Source organism: Vipera berus (assembly GCF_964194415.1).
Source record: "Vipera berus genome assembly, chromosome: 6".
Classification (NCBI taxonomy): Eukaryota; Metazoa; Chordata; class Lepidosauria; order Squamata; family Viperidae; genus Vipera; species Vipera berus.
In genome coordinates, this window is record NC_138208.1 from 77,056,135 (window position 1) to 77,077,230 (window position 21,096).

At 43.2% G+C, this 21,096-nt stretch overlaps 1 protein-coding gene across 3 annotated transcripts in view; it reads left to right on the top strand.

Moving 5' to 3' along the window:
• ADIPOR2 (adiponectin receptor 2) overlaps positions 1 to 14,285 on the top strand; it is a 33,240-nt gene extending 18,955 nt beyond the window's left edge. For all 3 annotated transcript variants that reach the window (XM_081331442.1, XM_081331443.1, XM_081331444.1), the window contains 6 exons: positions 3,307 to 3,423; positions 4,801 to 4,972; positions 6,612 to 6,798; positions 8,745 to 8,932; positions 11,015 to 11,208; positions 11,700 to 14,285. In XM_081331442.1, coding sequence (XP_081187568.1) covers positions 3,307 to 3,423; positions 4,801 to 4,972; positions 6,612 to 6,798; positions 8,745 to 8,932; positions 11,015 to 11,208; positions 11,700 to 11,828 — 987 coding nt within the window. In that variant the 3' untranslated portion in view covers positions 11,829 to 14,285. The remainder of the gene's footprint in view (positions 1 to 3,306; positions 3,424 to 4,800; positions 4,973 to 6,611; positions 6,799 to 8,744; positions 8,933 to 11,014; positions 11,209 to 11,699) is intronic.
• Positions 14,286 to 21,096: the final 6,811 nt, after the last annotated feature.

Sequence of the window (21,096 nt, forward strand, 5' to 3'; positions counted from 1 at the left end):
AGTAGAGTAATGTTTACTGCTCTGGGGGCATTTGTTTCGATGGCCATCATCAATATCATTAAGTTACAGAATGCTGCGTTCCTCACGCTTCATTTCTGCAAACTATAACTGTGTTAACTGTTGTAATTTGCTTATCTTGTCCCAACCCTCCTAAAATGTTTGGCTGAAATTTGAAGTTTGCAAAAACTAAAACACTGGCAATTCACGATCGATCGGTACAGAGATCATTGCAGCCTTGAATACTTAACTCAGAAGACAAAAAGTCTTGCTCTATTGTGTGTCAGTTTAGAATAATGATTAGCTGCATCCAGATGGCATGCTTCCGTTGGGTTATGTGCCCCTGTTGCAGTCTGGTTGGCGAGCCCTTAGAGCAGAAAGACGCCTACGGAGCTGTCGCACAAAATATCCTTGCGATTGGTTAGACGGGCAGCTTCCTTCTGGAGTCAGGTTACTGCAAAATAATGTCGCTCTTTTGAAACATTTCATTTCAGCTTCTCTTCCCCTGCTTCGGTGGAATAGGCCGCTCAGGATTGCAGTGGCGGTAGTTAGCCAAGAGGACAGGGGAAGCCAAGCCATTTATCTCTGATGTTATTGCAGTAAGACTGTTCAGCCAAGTTAATTATAGTGGGTGAAAAGAGGGAGCAACATTTTAGCTAAAGTTTTAAAGTTTCTGCATTGCTGAGATCCCCCTCTGTCTCTCAAAATAGTAGTTCTCCACATATGCAGGTGAGAAATTAAAACTTTTAAAGCTTTTATTACTTTTAAAAAAGTATTTTAAAGCCTCTTAAAGCTGTTTTAAATGGGTTAGAGAATGTCCCCATACCCTTTAATAAGGGTAATTCCATAGGTCAGACCCAAAGAGAAGAAAAAGATGAAATTCTCTTAAGATAGTGTTTGTCGGGCAGGTATACTCAACTGGAAAGCTATGAAGAGTTTGCACTTGTGTGATTCTTCTTCAACTTTTTTTTCTTTTAAAAAAGACAAGGGTTAGGTATAGTATTTGATAGAATAGTTCACTGTAGCTTGCAAACTGTTAAAAGGGTGTAAAGGCAAGATTGTTTAGGATAATCGTCGTCTTAACAATTACTGATAGCTAGATGCAAATGAGAAAATAATTTTACCTCATATAAATTACTATAGCTATATGGGTTAATTCATTGTACAAAGACCTCTGTTTCCATATATTCAAGAATCCTGCGTGTTTCTAGTTCCTCAGCAGTACGTTCCATGTGGATGCTCTTTATTTTAAAGTGTTTCAATGAAGCCAAGAACTGTCTGTTCATTCTGTTACCACCTGAGAAGGCAGAATAGAGATCTATTAATTGATGAAAAAGAGAGAGAAACTACCATTGTAATTTGCTGCTAGTTCATTGTTTGGAGTTGTGGGGGGGCTCTTTTTCCTCACTGTTCATAGAGCTATTAAGAAAGGACAATGGGAACATGCACCATGGAAAGGGTCATAGGAGACTGCTTATCAAGATCTGATATCTTGCTTATTTCCATGCCCTAGCAATCTCCTTTATCTTCTATATCAACTTTAAGAGTCAGTCAGTCTGTCTGTCTGTCTCTCAGATTTAGAGACCACCCAACTCTTAATGACTTTGGGCAGTTTATACCTCAAAAATAAGAAACAATGAAATGAAAGAATAAACACATGTATATTTATTTTATTTATTTATTTTTTTATTTATTAAATTTTTATACCGCCCTTCTCCCGAAGGACTCAGGGCGGTGAACAGGGCATATAAATAGAAATACAAAAGTTTAAAAAGGATTAAATAATTGCCCAATTAAAACAATCAGAATATAAAACCTATTAAAACCCTCACGTTCCCCCATCAGGCCAGGCCAGCTTGTTCGAATAAATGGGTCTTTAACCCGCGCCGGAAAGAGCGAAGATCCGGTGCCATCCGGAGCTCAACCGGCAGTTGGTTCCATAAAGCCGGGGCACCCACAGAGAAGGCCCTCCCCCTGGGGGCCACCAGCTGGCATTCTCTGACCGGAGGCACCCTGAGGAGGCCCTCTCTGTGGGAACGCACAGGGCGGAGGGGAGTCGACGCCGGCAGCAGGTGGTCCCCGAGGTATTCCGGACCCATGCCATGTAAGGACTTAAAAACCATCACCAAGACCTTGAACTGGGACAGATCTGGGACAGATAACCCAACACATTAAAAGAAAACAGTGCTTGACAACCACCTTACTCCCAGACCTGGGAGCAATATAGATGATAGATAGATAGATAGATAGATAGATAGATAGATAGATAGATAGATAGATAGATAGATAGATAGATAGATAGATATATGAGAACTGCTTGCCACTGGATGTCTGCTGCTTGTGTATGGGGAAGGAAACTAGTGCATGATACTCCTTTTTCAGGCTGCAGGAGCAGAGCTCAAATCACCAGGATTTAAGCTCTGTTTCGACACCCTGCAGGAGGATGTCAGATCTCCATTCATTGAAGGGAACACCTTCAGTGGATGTTCAGGTGTGCGCTCTTTTCTCCTCACTAACGGAGTTCAGCCCTCTTCCGCTTACAGAAGGGAAGGCCGTTGGGTGGGTGCAGGAACCAAGCTCTGATCTTCAGGATCTGAGCTCTTCTTTCCACCCTGCCAAAAGAATTCAGCTCCCCTCAGCAGGCAGCTCTTTCAACAGACCCCAGAAACAAGAGGGAATCCTCTCAACAGGTGGCAGCAGCTTGCGACCTTCCCTGCCAGCCTCCCTAATGACTTTCAGGGAAAGCTGCCTGAGAGGAGTGCAGATGACGATCATGTGATCGCGGGATGCTTGGCAACCTGTCATAAGTGCAAACATTTGCCAAGCATCCAAATCACAATTGTGTGAGCCCTAGTGCAGGCAGTGTAACATTTTACGACAGCCGGAGGTGCTTTAGAGGCCCGGAAGCACCCATTCCAAGGCTGTTGTAACTTCGAACGTCAACCACTCATAAGTCAAGGACTTCCTGTAATAGATGATATTCATGCTGTGTAGGAAACAAGTAACTTTGGAGATTTTTAACTCCTCTCTGAAAGACATTGGGATACACAGCAGGAGTCAGTTATATGCTGCCATTCTCTCTCCTTCACTCGTTCCCAACCATGCCAAAAGCATCTTCCTGGGGCACATTGAACTCACAGCTAACCAAAGAACATCTGTGGAACAGGAAGCTTAGATAAACTGTCTTCATGGTTAATTGTCCATTGACTCACATTTCTGGCTTTGTAGTTTACCTTTCAGTTTTTAAGTTTTGCCCTTTGAAAATAAAGCTTTTGCTTACCATTTTCTATTATTATTTTTCTGTTGCAGGATTCTGGCAAAGATGGGGATGACAATTCAACTCAGGAAGATGAGGGCTTTATGGGAATGCTGCCTCTCCTCCAAGCCCACCATGCAATGGAGAGAATGGAAGAATTTGTATGCAAGGTAAGATGTTGTAAAGCAAAAGGGCATCATGCACTAGTGAGTTTTACACAGTTTGTGGGTCCCGTGGCTAGCAGTGCATGCCCTTCTGGCAACAAAGAGGAAAGTCACAGTGGGTGGCCATCAAGAACTGCTGTCATCTCGGTGGTTACTTCTGTTTTGGTAGGTGTATCTTCAGATTTCACACCTTCCATAATTGGATAAATTAGAAAGTTTAATATGGTGTGGATTACAAGTTGAAATGGATTAAGTATGTGGCAGAACTGTTGAGTCTCCTTTTAGAAACATCTGCAGAAGTCAGAGCAGAATAATACTCTGTGGTTCACATGTTTCTGGGTCACAGGACTTTAACTTACAAGGTCACATTCCCCCCTCCCCCCAATTCTTTCTTTTAGTCCTTACAAATCTTTTCAAATCACCATATGCCTCTTTTGTATTGGAATCTCATTGTCTCTACAGTACAAAAAATAAAATCCCAATTCTATTGAACTGCTACATTGGGCAAATCTATTGTATAATTCTTGGAGCAGTACTTGTTTTGATTTTTCTTCAATTCTTTAAAGGGTAATAGTTCATACTATATAGTAGCCTAAATATGATGCAACTATTATTAATTTCAGAAGTAAAACAACAGACTAATTTTGTCCTTGTTTTGCATTTCTGTATCTGCATCAGTGGAATGAGAGATTGAGCAACCTAGTTATCTAACACAAATTCTATTAAAATATAACCCCAATATACAAATGTGGCAGAGAAATCTGCTTCTTACTTTTATCCAGTATTGAAGCTATTTAAGAAATTATAATATATTTGATTCCTGTTTGGGAGGAACCTCTTCTGTGTTCATTGAATAAACTGGATATATTAGGTTGTCATTGCTTTCATGCATTATACATACCTCAGGTGATCTATTATAGACACTTGCAGCCCAGTGAATTATCTGCATGATACATATGTGCTTATTTTTTCGTTCCTATTTTTATCACTTACAAATGGATATTGTGAAAGAACACTTCCTTATGGGGAAAAAATTCACACTAAGCAGCATTATAGCCGTTATAGCACATAATGTATGCATAGGTTCAAGAAATAATAAATATTTTCAAAATTTGCATATCATCTATCATTGTGCCCTTGAGCAATGTTAGAAGATGGAAGCATGTGGAGTAGTAGGGCTGCATTTTGAGGGTACTTATGTCCTTATTCTTCCTTTTGATATAGTTCAACTAGGAGGGAATCATAATCGTGTGGAAAATCAAATGGGCATATACAGTATAGATGCAACATATATGTAGATTTCCTGGAGTGGCAGGATTTTTTTCAGCAGATCTGTTCCATCACACCATAATCCAGAATGTAACTTCCTATTACTTTCTTCAGGTATGGGAGGGCCGATGGCGTGTCATTCCCTTCGACGTCTTGCCTGATTGGTTAAAAGACAATGACTACCTGTTGCATGGGCACCGGCCGCCTATGCCTTCTTTCCGGGCTTGCTTTAAAAGCATTTTCAGAATACACACAGAGACAGGCAACATCTGGACGCATCTACTAGGTACCCTTGATGAAAATGTGTTTTTTTTTCTTTTTTCTTTATAGTTCATATTGGAATAGGAATGAAAGGAATGTAAATATAGCCACTTTGGTAATTCTATTAGAATAAATAGTTTTGGTCCAGTATTATTTTTTGTTCACTTGAACCCAATATTCTGATACATACAGCTCAGGTAGCAAGTTGTAATATGCTCTTCTGCCCAGCTACGGCTGGTAACAATTTGAAGATTGCTGTTGATGTGCCTGATTGTCACTGTTGATCTACTAGATCCATGTGAATGGTGGTACTCTACTTCCCGTTCCCTGAAAGAATCATTTTAATTAAGATCACCCTACCTTTTTCTATTATAGCCATCCAACCTATGCATTATATGGTTTCTTTAACAAGCTTGAGTTACAGTGTCAAACTAGTGGTGGTTCTTTTTAACTATCAGTATTGTTCACTGCATCAGATAGGTTTGTTTTGCTTTTGAGATATCTTTCATTCATCAAACTTCTGAATCAAGATTTCTGGTTCCAGGCTTTGACACGGGCTATCTGAGTTGCAGTGATGCAGACCAACATTATCCATTGCAACTCTCTGTGTTGTCTTTGAAAGTAGCTTAATTACTTTTGCTTTCTGACCTTTGGGACTAATGTTAGACTAGCAATTACCTTGAATTGCCATTGCAGTCAGCATATACTACTGATCTGGAACAAAACTTGATTTGCTGACATTTTTAAAGTATGTAAATTTCAACTATTTTATCTGGTAGGTTATGCTTCAGTCAAAGTACATCTGCCCCAAGCCTTAGTGACTCACTGATTATATCTGTGTGTCAATGCCACTTCCAGTGTGTAATTACACTAAGCTAGACCTAATCCTGGCTTTGTCAGATCACTTGTTTTGTTGGATTTCATAATCTTGCTAAAATGTTTATTGCACCAAGAGTAACCTTGAAATAGGAAGGGAGGACTGTAAGCAGGTATTAGTTTGGAAAAGCCAGAAATTCTAGTAGGATAGACTTGAAAATCTGGAAGGAGCAGTTAGCATTATTATGAATTTATTGGAGAATTTTGGCAAATCTTTGCCTTTTATCAGAAAATAAGCCAACAGAATGTAGATCAAAACATTAGCTGGAATATACGCAGTCATAAGATAGATGATTTAGAGGCAGTATTTTGTGGTTGAGAGCTGGACCATAAGAAAGGCTGAGCGCCAAAGAATCGAGGCCTTTGAACTATGGTGCTGGAGAAGACTCCTGCGAGTCCCTTGGACTGCAAGGCGATCAAACCGGTCAGTCCTAGAGGAGCTCAACCCTGACTGCTCTTTAGAAGGCCAGATCCTGAAGTTGAAACTCAAATACTTTGGCCACCTAATGGGAAGGAAGGACTCACTGGAGAAGAGCCTAATGCTGGGAAAGATTTAGGGGAAGAGAAGACAGGGACGACAGAGAATGAGGTGGCTGGATGGAGTCACTGAAGCAGTAGGGGTGAGCCTAAATGGACTCCAGAAGATTGTAGAGGACAGGAAGGCCTGGAGGAACATTGTCCATGGGGTCACGATGGGTCGGACATGACATCACAACTAACAACAGCAACAATTTTGTGGTTATGCTCCCTTTGTCCATCTTCCAGTAACCTTGTCTTCCTTTGTCTAGGATGTGTGTTCTTTCTGTGTTTGGGGATCTTCTACATGTTCCGGCCAAATATGTCCTTTGTAGCACCCGTTCAGGAGAAGGTGGTGGTTGGAATGTTCTTCTTGGGAGCCATCCTTTGCCTTTCCTTCTCATGGCTTTTTCACACAGTTTACTGCCATTCAGAAGGCGTTTCCAGGCTCTTCTCCAAGTAAGCATCTTAACGATTAATCGTGAGCTATAAAATCCCTAGTTTGCCTCTTTTTTAGGTCTGGGCAATGGGAAATACTGAGGAAATTGGCTAAATTTACTGATTGGACATATGGCAATATGGATTGATTGCTGAGCCCATGTATGTAAACCATTTTGAAAAATGGCAGTGCATTGCATGTATATAGATAATCCTGTAAGCTACTTAATGACAGGTCGCTTAGCAACCGCTTGGAAGTTACAACAGAGTCTCCTGAAGCTACGGGTGACCTGGTTTCAAAGTTAACGACAGCTGTGGCACCCCTGAAGTCAGTTGTTCTTGCAACGGACGGAGGGGTGGTGCAGCGCTCACCCACCACCCATCCCACCCGGCTGAGTCCCTGCAGCCACTCGTCCACCTAAGGGAGATCAGGTGGCTCTAGCGAATCAGCTGGACCTTGCAAGCCTCCACTTTCCTTGCCACCCAGCAAGTAAGGGCAGATCAACAAGTTGGAGTATGCAAACTCCAGCAACCAAAGGGAGGCCGGGCACCAAAGGGAGGTCAGGCCTGCCAGAGCTTGCAGGCCTCCAGCTTCTTTCTCACCCAAGGACTTGCAGCACTTAACCTGCTCCAGAGCCCGACAACACGCAACCTACTTTTCTCTTTTTGCAACTTCTGAGAGAGGCACCCAGCCCAAGATCAGCAGTCTTACAGACCAAGCCTTGTGGCAAAGCAGGTGTTACTCGCATGAACCTGTAGGGGGCTCCCTTTCTATGGAGGTTCCATAAAAAAGCACAAACAAATAGGGCCTGCTTAAAAAAACGGAGCCTCATTTAAAAAAACAACAACTCTACATACGGCGAGAATAGAACCTGTTGCAAAATAGCAGGATTTTGCCAGGAGGCTGAGTTTATAAGAAACTTATCCTGTATCAGACCAGGTGCCTATTTCAGAAACTGGAAAAACAAAATGGTTAATTTGGGTTTTGCTGGGGCCCGGAGGAGGCCGAATCCTGCAAGTTCTTGGGTGGAGTCTTCCCCTTGTTGGTTGGAGGCTTGCAAATTCTGACTGGTCTGACCTCCCCTAGCTTGCTGGGTGAAAAGAAAGCTGAAGGATTGCTGAGACCCTGGCAAGAAGTGGAGCACATGGTGCCTTATGGGGTGGGAATAACCCTTGGGAGGCTTGGCGCAGGCAACCCTGGCCCTGTGTAGTCTTCCCACCCCCAAGGTACCCTATGCACCATTTAACAGCTCTCGCATTTAACGTTTTAAGTACCCTGGTGGTGCGGTGGTTAGAATGCAATATTGCAAGCTAAACTCTGCCAACTGCCAGGAGTTCAATCCTGATCAGCTCAAGGTTGACTCAGCCTTCCATCCTTCCGAGGTCGGTAAAATGAGGACCCAGATTGTTGGGGGCAATAGGCTGACATTGGAAACCACTGCTAGGGGGCTGTGAAGTGGTATATAAGTCTAACCGCTATTGCTATTAACATTTGCAACAGGGGGAGGAAGTGGTGGGGGTCATTAAGTGAGGCCAGTTCGCTTAACAACTGTTGTGACATGCGGCTGTAATGGGCAAGCTCCATTATGATCATATCTCAAAGACTACCTGTACTGAGTTCCTTAGGGCTAGGTGGGAAATAAGGTAGCCTTCACAAGCTGAGACAGTGTCCCTGTTTGGGCAGGTTTGCAAAAGTTTTATTTCAGGGATCAACGGACTACATATGTCTTACATTTAAAGTTTACACAGAGCTCCAGAATTGTTCTTTCCTGTACATTCACCAGTATCTAGAATTTATTTTCAGAATGTAATTTTATTACTGATGAGACCCGGCATGGTTCTTGTTGCTTATAAAGCTAGGTGCATCAGCAGCATGACAGGTGTGTGTAATCAGGGAGCAGACAAGGACGCTGGAGTGTGTGAAGTTCTCTACAAGTGACTTTTTTTTTCCCCCTCCTTTGTCTTAGGCTGGACTACTCTGGGATTGCTCTCCTCATTATGGGCAGTTTCGTCCCTTGGCTTTACTACTCTTTTTACTGCAACCCTCAGCCCTGCTTCATCTATCTGATCGTGATCTGTGTCCTGGGCATTGCAGCCATTATAGTTTCACAGTGGGATCGGTTTGCAACCCCTCAATACCGAGGAGTACGAGCAGGTGAGGTTTCTAGAATGGCCTTTGCAACATATTGTATACCAGAGGTAGAATGAAAAATGGAGCTTGCGTAAATGATACTGTCCCCTTTGAAATTACATAATGCAACTGTTAACTTAGATTTGCATAATGTAATATTCCAGTCATGTCTGTTTCCTTGTGACAACTTTAAAACGTATCTGTGAACGGCCTATGCATATCACTTCATATCACTTCATCACACGTATAAAGTGTTATCAATCACTAGTCTTACATTTTGTGTGCGTATAGATAAAACTGAACTCCCAGACGTGAAATGTTAACTGTGGATAAAGCTGTCAAATTGGTGGCTACTCTTTACAAACATTTAAGCCAGAATACATTTATTTTTGAAAATATCACAAGATTGTTTTTCCTGCGTTATGTGTTCTAATTGTACCCATTATTCAGCATTTTGTTCGTGGGACTATAAGCTAAGTAACCTAGCCATTGCGGTCAAGCCTATCTGATGAATAGGATGTAGTCAGTTAGGTCTTTTGTTTTCTCATTAAAAGTTTTACAGTAGAATATGCCTCGGATTTCTTTCTTTGATGTTCACCATGCATCAAATGAACCACCGTTCGTCGGCCTCTGATAGGGAGGTAATAATACTCCCCTGACAGGATAGATGAAAATCAACTGGTTAGCCTACCTAGCCAATGAGCTAAATTCTGGCGTTGTCTGAATAGTTGGCATTCGCATACAGTAGATGTGAGATATTTAGGTTTAAGACACTTCATTTTAAAAATGCCACATGCTCAGCAAACAATACTAGCTGGTGATTTTGGTGTGCGTCTTCTGGGTATCAAGACTAAAATTAAATTTATAAAATTTTGAAAAGCGAAAGTGAGTTATCCCATGAAAGTTGTGATTGGTTACATTAATTTTAAGAGGCATTCATAATAACTTTATGTGAATAAATAGGATTTTGGACTTGGTATTTCTTTTGATTTTAGATTTGTGTGCAGTATTGGGTTAGGGTTTAGTACTATTTATCAAGGGTGGGGGGGAAATGACAAAAGTTATTTAATGTTATGAATGATAAAGGTGGTGTATTTTGTTAGCCAGGTTTTGTGTTAGAGTAGAATGCCACTGGTTCAATAGCAAAGCAGGATTCATTGGTAGTTAATAATATGTTAACGTAAGTGAATATTTTCACCACAATGGCAGAGAGAACATGGAAGCCCAGTTTTTTGTGCAGCGTCTTTCTATTTAAGTAAGTAATGATAAATCACGATTGGCATTCCTCTGTTAGTGATTGCAGACAGAAAAGTATTCTTCTAATTGAAATTACAATTGGATTGATCAGGAGAACCGCTTTATTGATAGTCCTCAACTTATGACTTAATGGCTGTTAGAAATTATGAGGGACCCCTCCCCCCAAAATATGGTATTTGCAACAAGGATTCAAAGTTCTGACAGCCAAGCCCCCCCCCCCCCCAGTGATCACATGATTGCCCTGATGGATGTTTGTTGTGTTCTGTGGTCAACATGACTGCAATTTACATCCTTTATTTTTTGGTGTGCTTGGAACTGGCATTTCCTTACAGTTCCTTTCAAAAAAAAAATGCCCATTGTGGACAGTGGGTTCACTTAACAACTGTGGCATTCATTTAACAACTGGGCTTCGCGTAATGACCACAAAAATATTGTAAATGTGGATCAATCACATGAGGACTCTCTTTTAACAACCAGCACAACTTAATGGTTATAATTCTGAGCTCAATTACAGTCATAAGTCAAGGACTACCTGTAATTGATTGGAACAGTTAGTCTTACCCCTTTAAGAAAGACCACAACCTTTAGACCAGGGGTCTTCAAACCTGGCCCTTTTATGACTTGTGGACTTCAACTCCCAGAATTCCTCAGCCAGCTTTGCTGGCTGAGGAATTCTGGGAATTGAAGTCCACAAGTCATAAAAGGGCCAGGTTTGAAGACCCCTGCTTTAGACATTAAAGAGCTTTAATATTTTTTCTCTAGGATCCTGAGTTTTAGCTATTTGATCTCATCTTGCCCTGGTTTATTTATATGCAAGGTTGAATCTGTTGTACTTGCTCTGTCTCCTAGGAGTGTTTCTGGCCCTGGGCCTTAGTGGTGTGATTCCCACTCTGCACTTTGTCATCTCGGAAGGGCTCCTCAAGGCTGCCACCATGGGGCAGATCGGGTGGCTGGCCCTCATGGCCTGTTTGTACATCACTGGCGCTGGCTTGTATGCTGCTCGTATCCCAGAGAGATTTTTCCCGGGCAAATGTGACATCTGGGTAAGTCCAGCTGTGAACTGTCAGGCAGATGCTACATTGGAAGCTCTAATTCAGTTCTAGTAGTGCCTCTGTTCAGTTCTGTTGTGAAACAGAGGCTGATTAGACAGTTGAAAGCCACAGCCCCGTCCTAGCGCATTCATTGGCTTTCCAGAAATCGGGGGGGGGGGATACTTAAAACTATCACAGTGTTCACTATCGGAGACAGAGTGACATGTGGCTATAGAAATGCAGTTTTTTGAAATAGCAGATTTGTCCTTCTCATCTTAAGCCTCGAACAGGTGCAAATTGCCACTTGATGCGTACTGGGCCTAAGGACGTGGAACAAGAGTGCTTCCTAGCAAATAAATTGTGTCTTTAACAGGCTAGTCCTGTTTCTAGGAGCTTGTAAGACTGCTGTTGTTATTTGGTGCTTGTTCTGAAAAAATGCTTCATTTTCTAATCTTACTCTGTCTTTCTCTGTGTATGTGTTTCCCTCCCCCCCTCTGCTGTAGTTCCACTCCCATCAGCTCTTTCATATTTTCGTAGTGGCTGGTGCTTTTGTGCACTTCCATGGTGTTTCAAATCTTCAAGAGTTCCGTTTCAACCTTGGGGAGAGCTGCTCAGAGAACGAGATGCAGTAAAACCCGTCCCCTGTTGAGGATCATAACCAAAACTGAACCGTGGGAGCAGTCGATCCACACTTCGCCGACAATAGTGTGGAGGTTTTGCAGGGAATCTTTTAAGTAGAAGATGGGAGAAAAATTCATACCTCAAACAATGGAGTGAATTGGTTCTGAAGACGACGTGGACCTTCTTAAATCTTAACTTATTCCTGGGATCTGCAACTGAAGCAAGAAAAAAAACAACCCTTTTCTTAATCAGCTTATACGTTCAATGCCATATTTATTTGTAGAAAATAAGAGAGGTTACCTTGGGGAAGAGCTTGGCATTTCTTTTCTTTTCTTTTTTTAAATCTAGCTTAATTAAGATTTGTATCTTGTTCAGGTAAAGTTGATTTTTAGATGCCCTTTTGGGAGAAAAAAAATGTAAATAAGATTTCTAACTTTCTGTTTGATTAAAAAACTTTCTATAAATGTTTTAAAAGGGGGGGGGGAGGGAGATGGATTTTGTATTGGTTGCAACATGCAAGTACCACACACTGTTTCAATTTTGCACAAATTCTTAAAAGTGCAAGAAAGCTAGGTGAAGCTCCTGAAATCAGGCATCTGGGTCCTGCAGATTCTTCCTAATTCTGGTGTGTACTGATTGGCTCGATCCAGTGGACCCGATCCGCTACCCACAAGGCCCGAAAAGCAAAGACGCGCTTACTGATCAGCCTGTTCAGAAAGCAAAGGGAAAAGGCGCCAAGGCCGTTGCCTTTGAAGCTCTCTTCTGGGGTGGGTCTTTTAAGATTCCTTCATTGGCCTTTTGCTGCATTGGGGTTGGATGGCTTAAGGCACCATGTGGCATATATCTTGACCTTTTCGGGTCTCTCATCAGTGTTTCACCATTCTTTTGGGTGTGCTGTCTTGTTTATCCAAGTGCAATTGTTAATGTTGGGTACCAACCTTCTAGGTGGATCTGCCTAGGGTGGAAATGGTCCCAAGGGGGATGGGAAGTACACACAAGAAAGCAATTTTGTTTTTTGTTTTTCTAAGAAGAGGACTGGCTGTCTATGTGTTAATCCGTTCTGGGGTTTTGTGTGGAGGTGTGAGTGTGTGTGTGTTGCTGAGTGACAGTAACACTACAGTTGTCTGTATTAAATTCACTGAACTCTGCAGGCTGCAATAGTAACACTGCCATTCTTTTTCCTCTTTCTCCTGGGGTTTATTTAGGACAATACTGTGCACTATTTTTAATAAGTGAAAAGCAAACAAACCGCAGGATAGACTTTCCTCTGCTTGTTAAAGTAGTGCTTTGTGCCGAGAGAAGGTTGTGAGCGCTTTCAAATATTTCCAGTTGAATTGTATGAGGCCAGGAGTATTCGAAGAGAAGAGAGTTATGACACAACAAAACAGTCAACATGGCAAGTGAGAAGAAATAGGCTTATTGCTGGTGAGCAATACTAAATCTAGGAAGAAACATCTGAGCAAAATGCAGGATTAATAGATTAGCCATTTGTCTCACTGTAAGGACAGATAATTTAGCCTGTAGTGAGTTATCAAGGATCGATTGTGGGGCAACATAATTGGTTACGTTTTTAAAATGTTAAATTTTTATAAAGAAATCCTTGGTCTTCCCCTTAGCTCTTCTTCTGAAATGAATTCCTCTAAGTATTTAAACCTGCAGGAGGTGCTTAACTGGTTCTTGTAGGCAAATTCAGATACAAATGGGCTCTGGATAGGATCATGATACTAAATGCATATAGGTAAAAATCGCAGCCTAATTCATTTCAGTGTGTTGATCCCAGACTGAAAAAAGAACAGTATTAGCTGAATCCCTTCAACCAAACTGGGAGACCACTTAGGAGAAACTTTGGAGTTTTATATTTATGGAGTCAGCTGATAAAAGGATGGTTTACCTAAGGTGGGGAAGTGGTAATACATATCACATCCAGACTTACCTGTTTGAGAAGCACTTTTAGAGGTGTATCTCTGTATATACCAGCAGAGACTATATCTCCCTACTCTGGATTACCCATGCTCACTCTGAATGTGGCCCTTGCAATCCAGTCTAACAGCACAGGACCTGTACAGTATACAATGCACCATTTTGCTGTCCTAACTTCTGATCTTCCTGTTGAAGATACTTTGTGTCCCAATATGAAAACTGCATAGCTGCTGTGCACTTTTTCTGCGGTGCTTGCTGAGACTTCCTCCCAGGTTGGCACCTGAATGCCTTACTCTCAGCAACTGGAGGTTTGCTTGCTTTCTTTTGATGCGTGTGCAGGGTTCGGCATAGCGTAGTTGAGATACACAGCTCTCCCCCCCATTAACTAGTGGCCTTGTTCAGTATTTACTTTTCATTTCTAATTGCTCACTGTTGAAGGCAACAAAGCACATCTTGGATTTTGAAGATTGGGGGAGGGGGGTCTCCAGCCAATGGGATCCCATTACTTGTTGTATTCTTAACTTCTAATAAAAAGAACAAATGTAAAACAGGTTTGGATTTTTGCTTTTATTGTTGTTGCCTTTTCATGCCAGTATAAATTATAAGAGGTAACTGCATTTGTAATTTAATACTCACATACACCCCCAGGCAGGTAGTCCTTGACGTATGACCTCAGTTGGGACCTGAATTTTTATTGTAAGTTCTTGCGATCGTAAGTTGTTGCAATTTTGTGACAATTTTTATAGTGGTTATTAAGTGAATCCAGCTACCCTAATGAGCATTTTTTTTGCTGGAAACTGGCAAAAAAGGTTGCAAATTGTGAACGCATGACTGCGGGATGTTGCAACTGGTGAACGTGAGCTGGTTGCCAAGTGCCCAAATTGCATTTGTGACTGTGAGGGTGGTGTGACAGTTATAAGTGCGAGTAGGGATTGTATGCCATTTTTCCCAAGGCCATCCTAACTGAACCATCAAGCTGAACCATCAAGCAAATTGTCATAAGTCAAGGACTACCGGAATGTATCAGGTAATTTAATCAGATCTGTTGAGTGGTTGGTTTAATATCAAGGGTAAAGTACTGAAAATTCTAGGATAGGTTTTTCCATCACTTAGGAATTTTTATATATGACACCGTTAGCAACCTGAGCTGAAGAAATCTGAATGCATAACCACATCACAGAAACCATGTTAACTTGAAATTAAACAAGTATTGTCTATCTCATTTTTTTCAAGAAAGCCATGTGTTTTAGTTAGACTGTGTTTTGTACCTTTTCCCCCTTCTTTTTAGAACACCAGGTTAAAATAATTATTGTCTTGCTATTATGACCACTTAGGTGTTGAAGAGACCTGTGCATCACTTACTTTACGGAAGATTTTAAAACTAGTTTGTAGAACTATTTTTATCTACCCTGAAGTTTGTTAGGCTGCCTCTTGGGCAATAAACAAACAAATAAAAATAAATGAATGATGTTACAGTAGCATTTAAAAAATATGAACGGCCTGTGCACAGAAGTTTTTCCAGAGATTAAAAAAAGAAATTGGTGCCAAAACTATATTTGGCTTGGAATTGGAAGAACAGATGCATTAGGACAGATCGCCTTAAAAGAGGAGGGCATTCTGTGGAAGAATGACAAATTAGCATGAGGTGTGCATATGCCAAGGTCAATTGATGTGTTATGGAGAGCTTTATCTTTCTGTTTAAATATTCTAAAACAGAAGGAACTGTACCTTCATGAAAACAACATTTCCAAAATCTATTTCTCTATGGCAATAGAGGAGAAATTGCTTATATCTAGGTTCTTGGTGGAGCAGTGGGCTAATGCCTCCTTAAGTAACACCAGCTGCCTGCAATTAGTGCAGGTTCGAGTCCCACCAGGCTCAAGGTTGACTCAGCCTTCCATCCTTCCGAGGTAGGTAAAATGAGGACCCAGATTGTTGGGGGCAATTAAGCTGACTTTGTAAAAAATGCCGCTTTGGGGGGTGGGGGAAAAGCCCTAATAAGCAGGCAAATACATAGAATGAAGGCTACTGCTAAGCTTGTAAGCCGCCCTGAGTCTTCGGAGAAGGGCGGGATATAAATGGAATTTAAATAAATAAATAAATAAAATAAAAAAGACTTAAGTTGGTGATTCAAAGTCCACAGACACGGCATAACTAGGACCATCTATCTCTCTTTATACTTCTCTCTGGACCTGGCACTTGTGGGTTTCTTGTCAAATACTGTTACCTACTGACTGATCATTCCTAACCTTAGTTCTAGAACTGGTGTCCAGCAATATTAAAATGTCCTTAACAGTTGAAGGGTAAAATTTAGACCACATGAAGAAAAAAATGACAAAACATGCCAGTCAGACATAATAGTTTAACTGTTAGTGCTGTTTTAATATATTTTGAAATGCAATCTTGGTGTTATCCTCTAATTTTCGCTGCCTGCTGTTAAGTATTGAAAATGTTTTATTGCATCTTTACACATTAGTAAATAGTCCAATTTATGGTTGCTTCAGCATCAGCGTAAAAATAGCCCTTTGTGCTTGTCAACATGACTATGCAATATATAGTGCAAATACTATATGGGGAAAAGGATGTGGTGTGGAAGCAAAACACAACAACCTGTCACAAATTTCTTTTGGGGAATGTATCAGTCAATAAAATTGGACTGAGGAGGAAGTTGGATTTCATAGTGTAAATAGCCTCTTTCAACTTTATGAACTCCTAGTCATCCTGTTGGTGCTTTGTAAAATGATCATTTCTGATGACTCATGTTGAGTTAATCTAACTTCTGTTTTGGGTCTCAGTTTTGAGTAAAAATACCAAGTTTTTTGTTGTGTAACAACCTGGTACTTAAATTCCTAAGGGTGAAATCTATAAACTCTCAAGCGAGCATGAAGAAATTGCCCATAGTTTCTTTCACAAACCAAAACAGCTTCCAAAAGTAGAGATAATTTCTACCTTTCAGGGATGCATCCTCTTAGATGTGCATCATGCCCTTAATAACTTAAAGAATTTATTATGCAGCCTTACCTAGGAGGAAGCATTTGTCTGAAAGGGAAAATAAATCTTTGGCACAAAGTGGCTGGCTGGAAGCAACAATATCTATTGTCTCATTAAGCCCTAGGCAGTAGCCTAATGTCCATGTTTTTTTCCCAAAATCATTTTTGAAAACATTGTCATTGCCAAATCGGGTGTCTTAATTTATAAGTTCAGTCTGATACTTATTTCTGTAATTTACACAAGGAATCATAATTCTATAAAATGTTCAAGTGTTTAGAAACAAAATGTAAGAGCCATAAACTCTGGCTGAAAATTGCAATAGTTAAAAAAATCCGGAACACATCCCTGACCTATCCTCATGCCAAAGTTCAATTTTGGAGAAACAATCAATTCTGATATTTCTCACCAGTTTTGTCCAAACATTTAAAATTATTTAGCCAAGGAAAAGGTAGTCCTCAACTTATGACTGGTCACTTAACAAGAGAAATTCCGATGGACCTACTTGGGGAGTACTTGCAACCCAGATTCAAAGTTCCAATGGTTGCACATGACCGCACTTTGGGGGCTCAGCAGCTGGCCTGCATTTATGGCAATTCGCAGAGTCACGTGATCAAAGTGGATTATGGATTACAATGGTTTTGCTGAAAATGGGCCTTCCAGTTTTCTGAAAAACCAGCCCATAGTGAACCTTTGATTCGCTTAACAACTGCAGTGTTAGACTGTTGCAGAAAAGGTCGTAACATCAGATTGGTTATTTGACCAACCTGCTTTATGTCTGTCACGAGTTATGACTGATGGGTAAGCTCCATCATGATCATAACTCGAGGACTACTGCTGTGCAGGTTCTGAGGTTTTGCTTGATAAAAATGTACAGAAACCAGAAGTTGCCTTTAAGCTTTACGTTTTTATTCAGCTGAACAAAGACGGGCTCCTCTAAAAGAGAGAAGCCCCAAATGATAAGAAATCCTTGTATTTATTCTTTCTAATTACATAAGCAATCCACCCAGCAAAGCTGACAGACATAAGATAAAGATTTCACCCAGTAAGTCTGGCACACTAGATAAGAAGGGAGAAAGCAGAAGTAGCTAAAAATGTTCCCTTTTGGGTGTTTCCCTAAAACAGGGGTCGGCAACCTTAAACACTCAAAGAGCCACTTGGACCCGTTCCCACAGAAAAGAAAACACTGGGAGCCAGAAAACCCTTTTGACATCTAAAATGAAGATAACACTGCATATATTATTTTTTACCTTTGTGCTATGTATAAAAAACTATAGTGTGTTGCATTTATGAAATCAATGAACTGATATAAAGAAAACAAATTTTTATTTCTGCATGCAACAAAAGCATTTTGAACTCCCAAAAAAAGACGCTGGGTCGAAGGTTGCTTTCAAATAAAATACTCAATGTCTATTTGAGTCCTCCTCGTATTTATGAAATAAAAAGCCGGTGCAAGCTATAAAAACTACAAATAGAAAAATAGAAAAAGAAAAAAATTGCAGGGGTGGGGGGAAAGAAAAGGACAGGAGAAAGGGGGGGGAACCCTTTCTCCTTCATCCCAACAGGTAAAAACAATTTTAGTAGCTTATCTACCACCTTTAAATACAGCATAATTATCCCCATACCACATCTCTTAATTAAAAAAAATCAAAATATTTCATTAGACATCCTTCTCCTGGGTTTCCCAGAAAACGTCTGGGATAACGCAGGGTGTGTGTGTTACATCTCTCGGCATCCATCGCTCCCCTGAGGCCAGTTCACATCTGCCACAATCCAAATTCCCTGTGGGGGGAGGAAGCAGAACCCAAAGCTCTTGCTCTCTCTTCCTGGTTTGAGTCAAGGGCTCCATCCCAGGAAACAGCTGGGCTCTGTGGACCCCCTTGGCAGGGCAGGGGTCCACCCTCCAGCTCTGACCAGTGAGCGGCACAGTCAGCCCACCCTTGGAAGACCCCTAAAGCCGCTCAGCCGGCTCTCTTCGGAGCAAAGACCCGGAGCTGAGCAGAATCAGGAAGAGACACCCCGGGTCTTACAGAAGACCCCAGACACAATTCCCTGCCCTGCCCATCTGGGGACCCCACCGCAGCCCCCCCGGCAAAGCAGCCTGTAGGATACTTGGGGGGAAGCCCTGCACTGGACCATGGGGGGAGCCGGGGTCCCAGGACTCCCTGCCCAAGGAGAGGAACCCCCCCAATATGCACCAATCCTTCCAGATGGCCCTTCTTCCCTCCAGCTCTGGGGCTCCTACAGCGCCCGGCTTCCTCCTCCCCCAACCCCGAGCCAGCCTCCCCGGGAAGCTGTGACCCCCGGCAGCCTCCCTGGGAAGCTGTGGGCTGGGGAGGGGTCCTACTCCAATTGGGTCCCCCCCTCTTTTCAGAAATGGCACCCGAAAGGAAAGGAAGGATGGAGCAAGCTTCCCCCATGAGGGATCAGGCACTTGTCGCCTACCTCCCTTTCCCGGGTGGGGGGTCGCCCAGCGGATCCACCGGGTTGGCGAGAGGTCCTTTGAGAGAGCAACTGCTGCCGCCTCCCCTCTCATCTCCCAGTGGGCTTCAGGGGAAGTGCGGGATTTTGGGGGCAACTCCGAAGGGAGCCCCTGACCCTAAACGGGGCAGACCCCTTTCCTGGGGCCACAGCTTGTGGGAAGGCTGGCCCGCTCAGTGAAGGCTCTGGTGGGCCGCTCCCAGGGGGAATCCCAGGGCTACTCTGTGCGGCTCCCCAGCCACGTGCACCTCGGACGGGGCTAGCCCTGGAAAGGGACTTCCTGGCTGCACTTCTCCCAGGGGGCCAGGCACCCAGGTGCAGAGCCAATCAGGAGCCCCATGAGGGGGAAAGTGTGTATGTGTGTGTGTGTGTGTGAGAGAGAGAGAGAGAGAGAGAGAGAGAGAGAGAGAGAGAGAAAGAGAGAGAGAAGGGAAGCGCAAGTGCCTTTCTCTGTCTCTGTCTCTGCAAATGGCGGAAGAAGACTGGGAGCCGCAGAAGGCTGAAAGAGCCACATGCAGCTCGAGAGCTGCGGGTTGCCAACCCGTGCCCTAAAGACATCGTACATTCCCGGGTGGATTAGGACATTGGGTGTTTTCCTTGCTGTCCTTTCATAACCCTGCATCCATGACTCTGCAAGTGCCCAAAGACAGCAGGGCCATCTGCACATATTCATAATTGATACTTCCTATGCTGTCTCCTAATTCCGGGTCAATGCTACCTGTATGTTCTGAACCAGCCCTCTTCTCGCAACCCCTATTCGAAAAGAAGAGACTGGAAAGCGTCCAAGGCCAAAAGGCTTCTGCCAAGATTTAATTACGCAGTTAACAAAAACACTAGAGCTTGTCTTCTCAAGCGGAAAAGTTGCTTTCAGCAACCAGCCCCTCCCCAAACACTCCTTTTATAGAGAGCTCAGGGCGTGGTCTCCTTGTGCCTCCTCCCGAGGAGTCCTGCAGCCTTTCTTTGTTTGTTCCTGCTTGACTGCCTCCTGCGTCGGGCGTCCTTGAACAGGGCCAGCTGTGGGTCATCTTCCTCCGCACTCTCGGGCTCACGCAGCTGAGAAGAGGTCCCCGGCTGAGGACTCTGCAAAGCCTCCAAACCATCATCAGCCGGTTCGTTTCCCTCCTCCAAACCATCATCAGCCGGTTCGTTTCCCTCCTCCCCCTCAGAGTCATCCGATACATCAGAGCCGGCTGTCGGACCCACAGGCTGGCCCTGAGTCACAACACTATCCCGCACCGCAGGGCCCTTCCCCCGGGTCTGCCGATCCGGATGCGGTCGGGATGGAAACTGTTCGTGAAAAGCAGTCACCAATGCAGGGGCATGAACGGCGGTCGCGTCTTCCCATGTGAAGTCCTCCGGCCCGTACCCTTTCCACTCGATCAGGTACTGAAAGCGACCTTTCAGCCAGCGGGAATCCCTGATGCTGGCGACCTCGTACTCGGGGGTGCTGCCTCCATCACGAGTTCCTGATGGTGGAGGTTCCGCCTGGCGAAGTGGACAGGCCGGTTGTTCGGGGACCAGCAAGGACCGATGGAAGACGGGGTGCACGCGCAGGGAACGTGGCAGAGTTAAACGATAGGCGACCGGGTTGATGACGGCCTCGACTGGGAACGGTCCAAGGTAACGGTGGTCCAGCTTCCTCGCCGGCCGAGTGGATGGCAGGTTCCTGGTGGACAGCCAGACCCGATCCCCCACCGATAGTGGAGGCGTATCCCTTCTCGACCGATCGGCGAACCTCTTGTAGTCGGCCTTGGCCTTCTCCAGCTGCCGTCGCACCAACCGATGGATTGCCTGTAACTCCGCCATGAATTCGTTCGCTGCCGGCTCCGGTGAGTCCACGGGAGAAAGGGGGAAAAACCGGGGGTGATAACCCACGTTGGCCAAGAACGG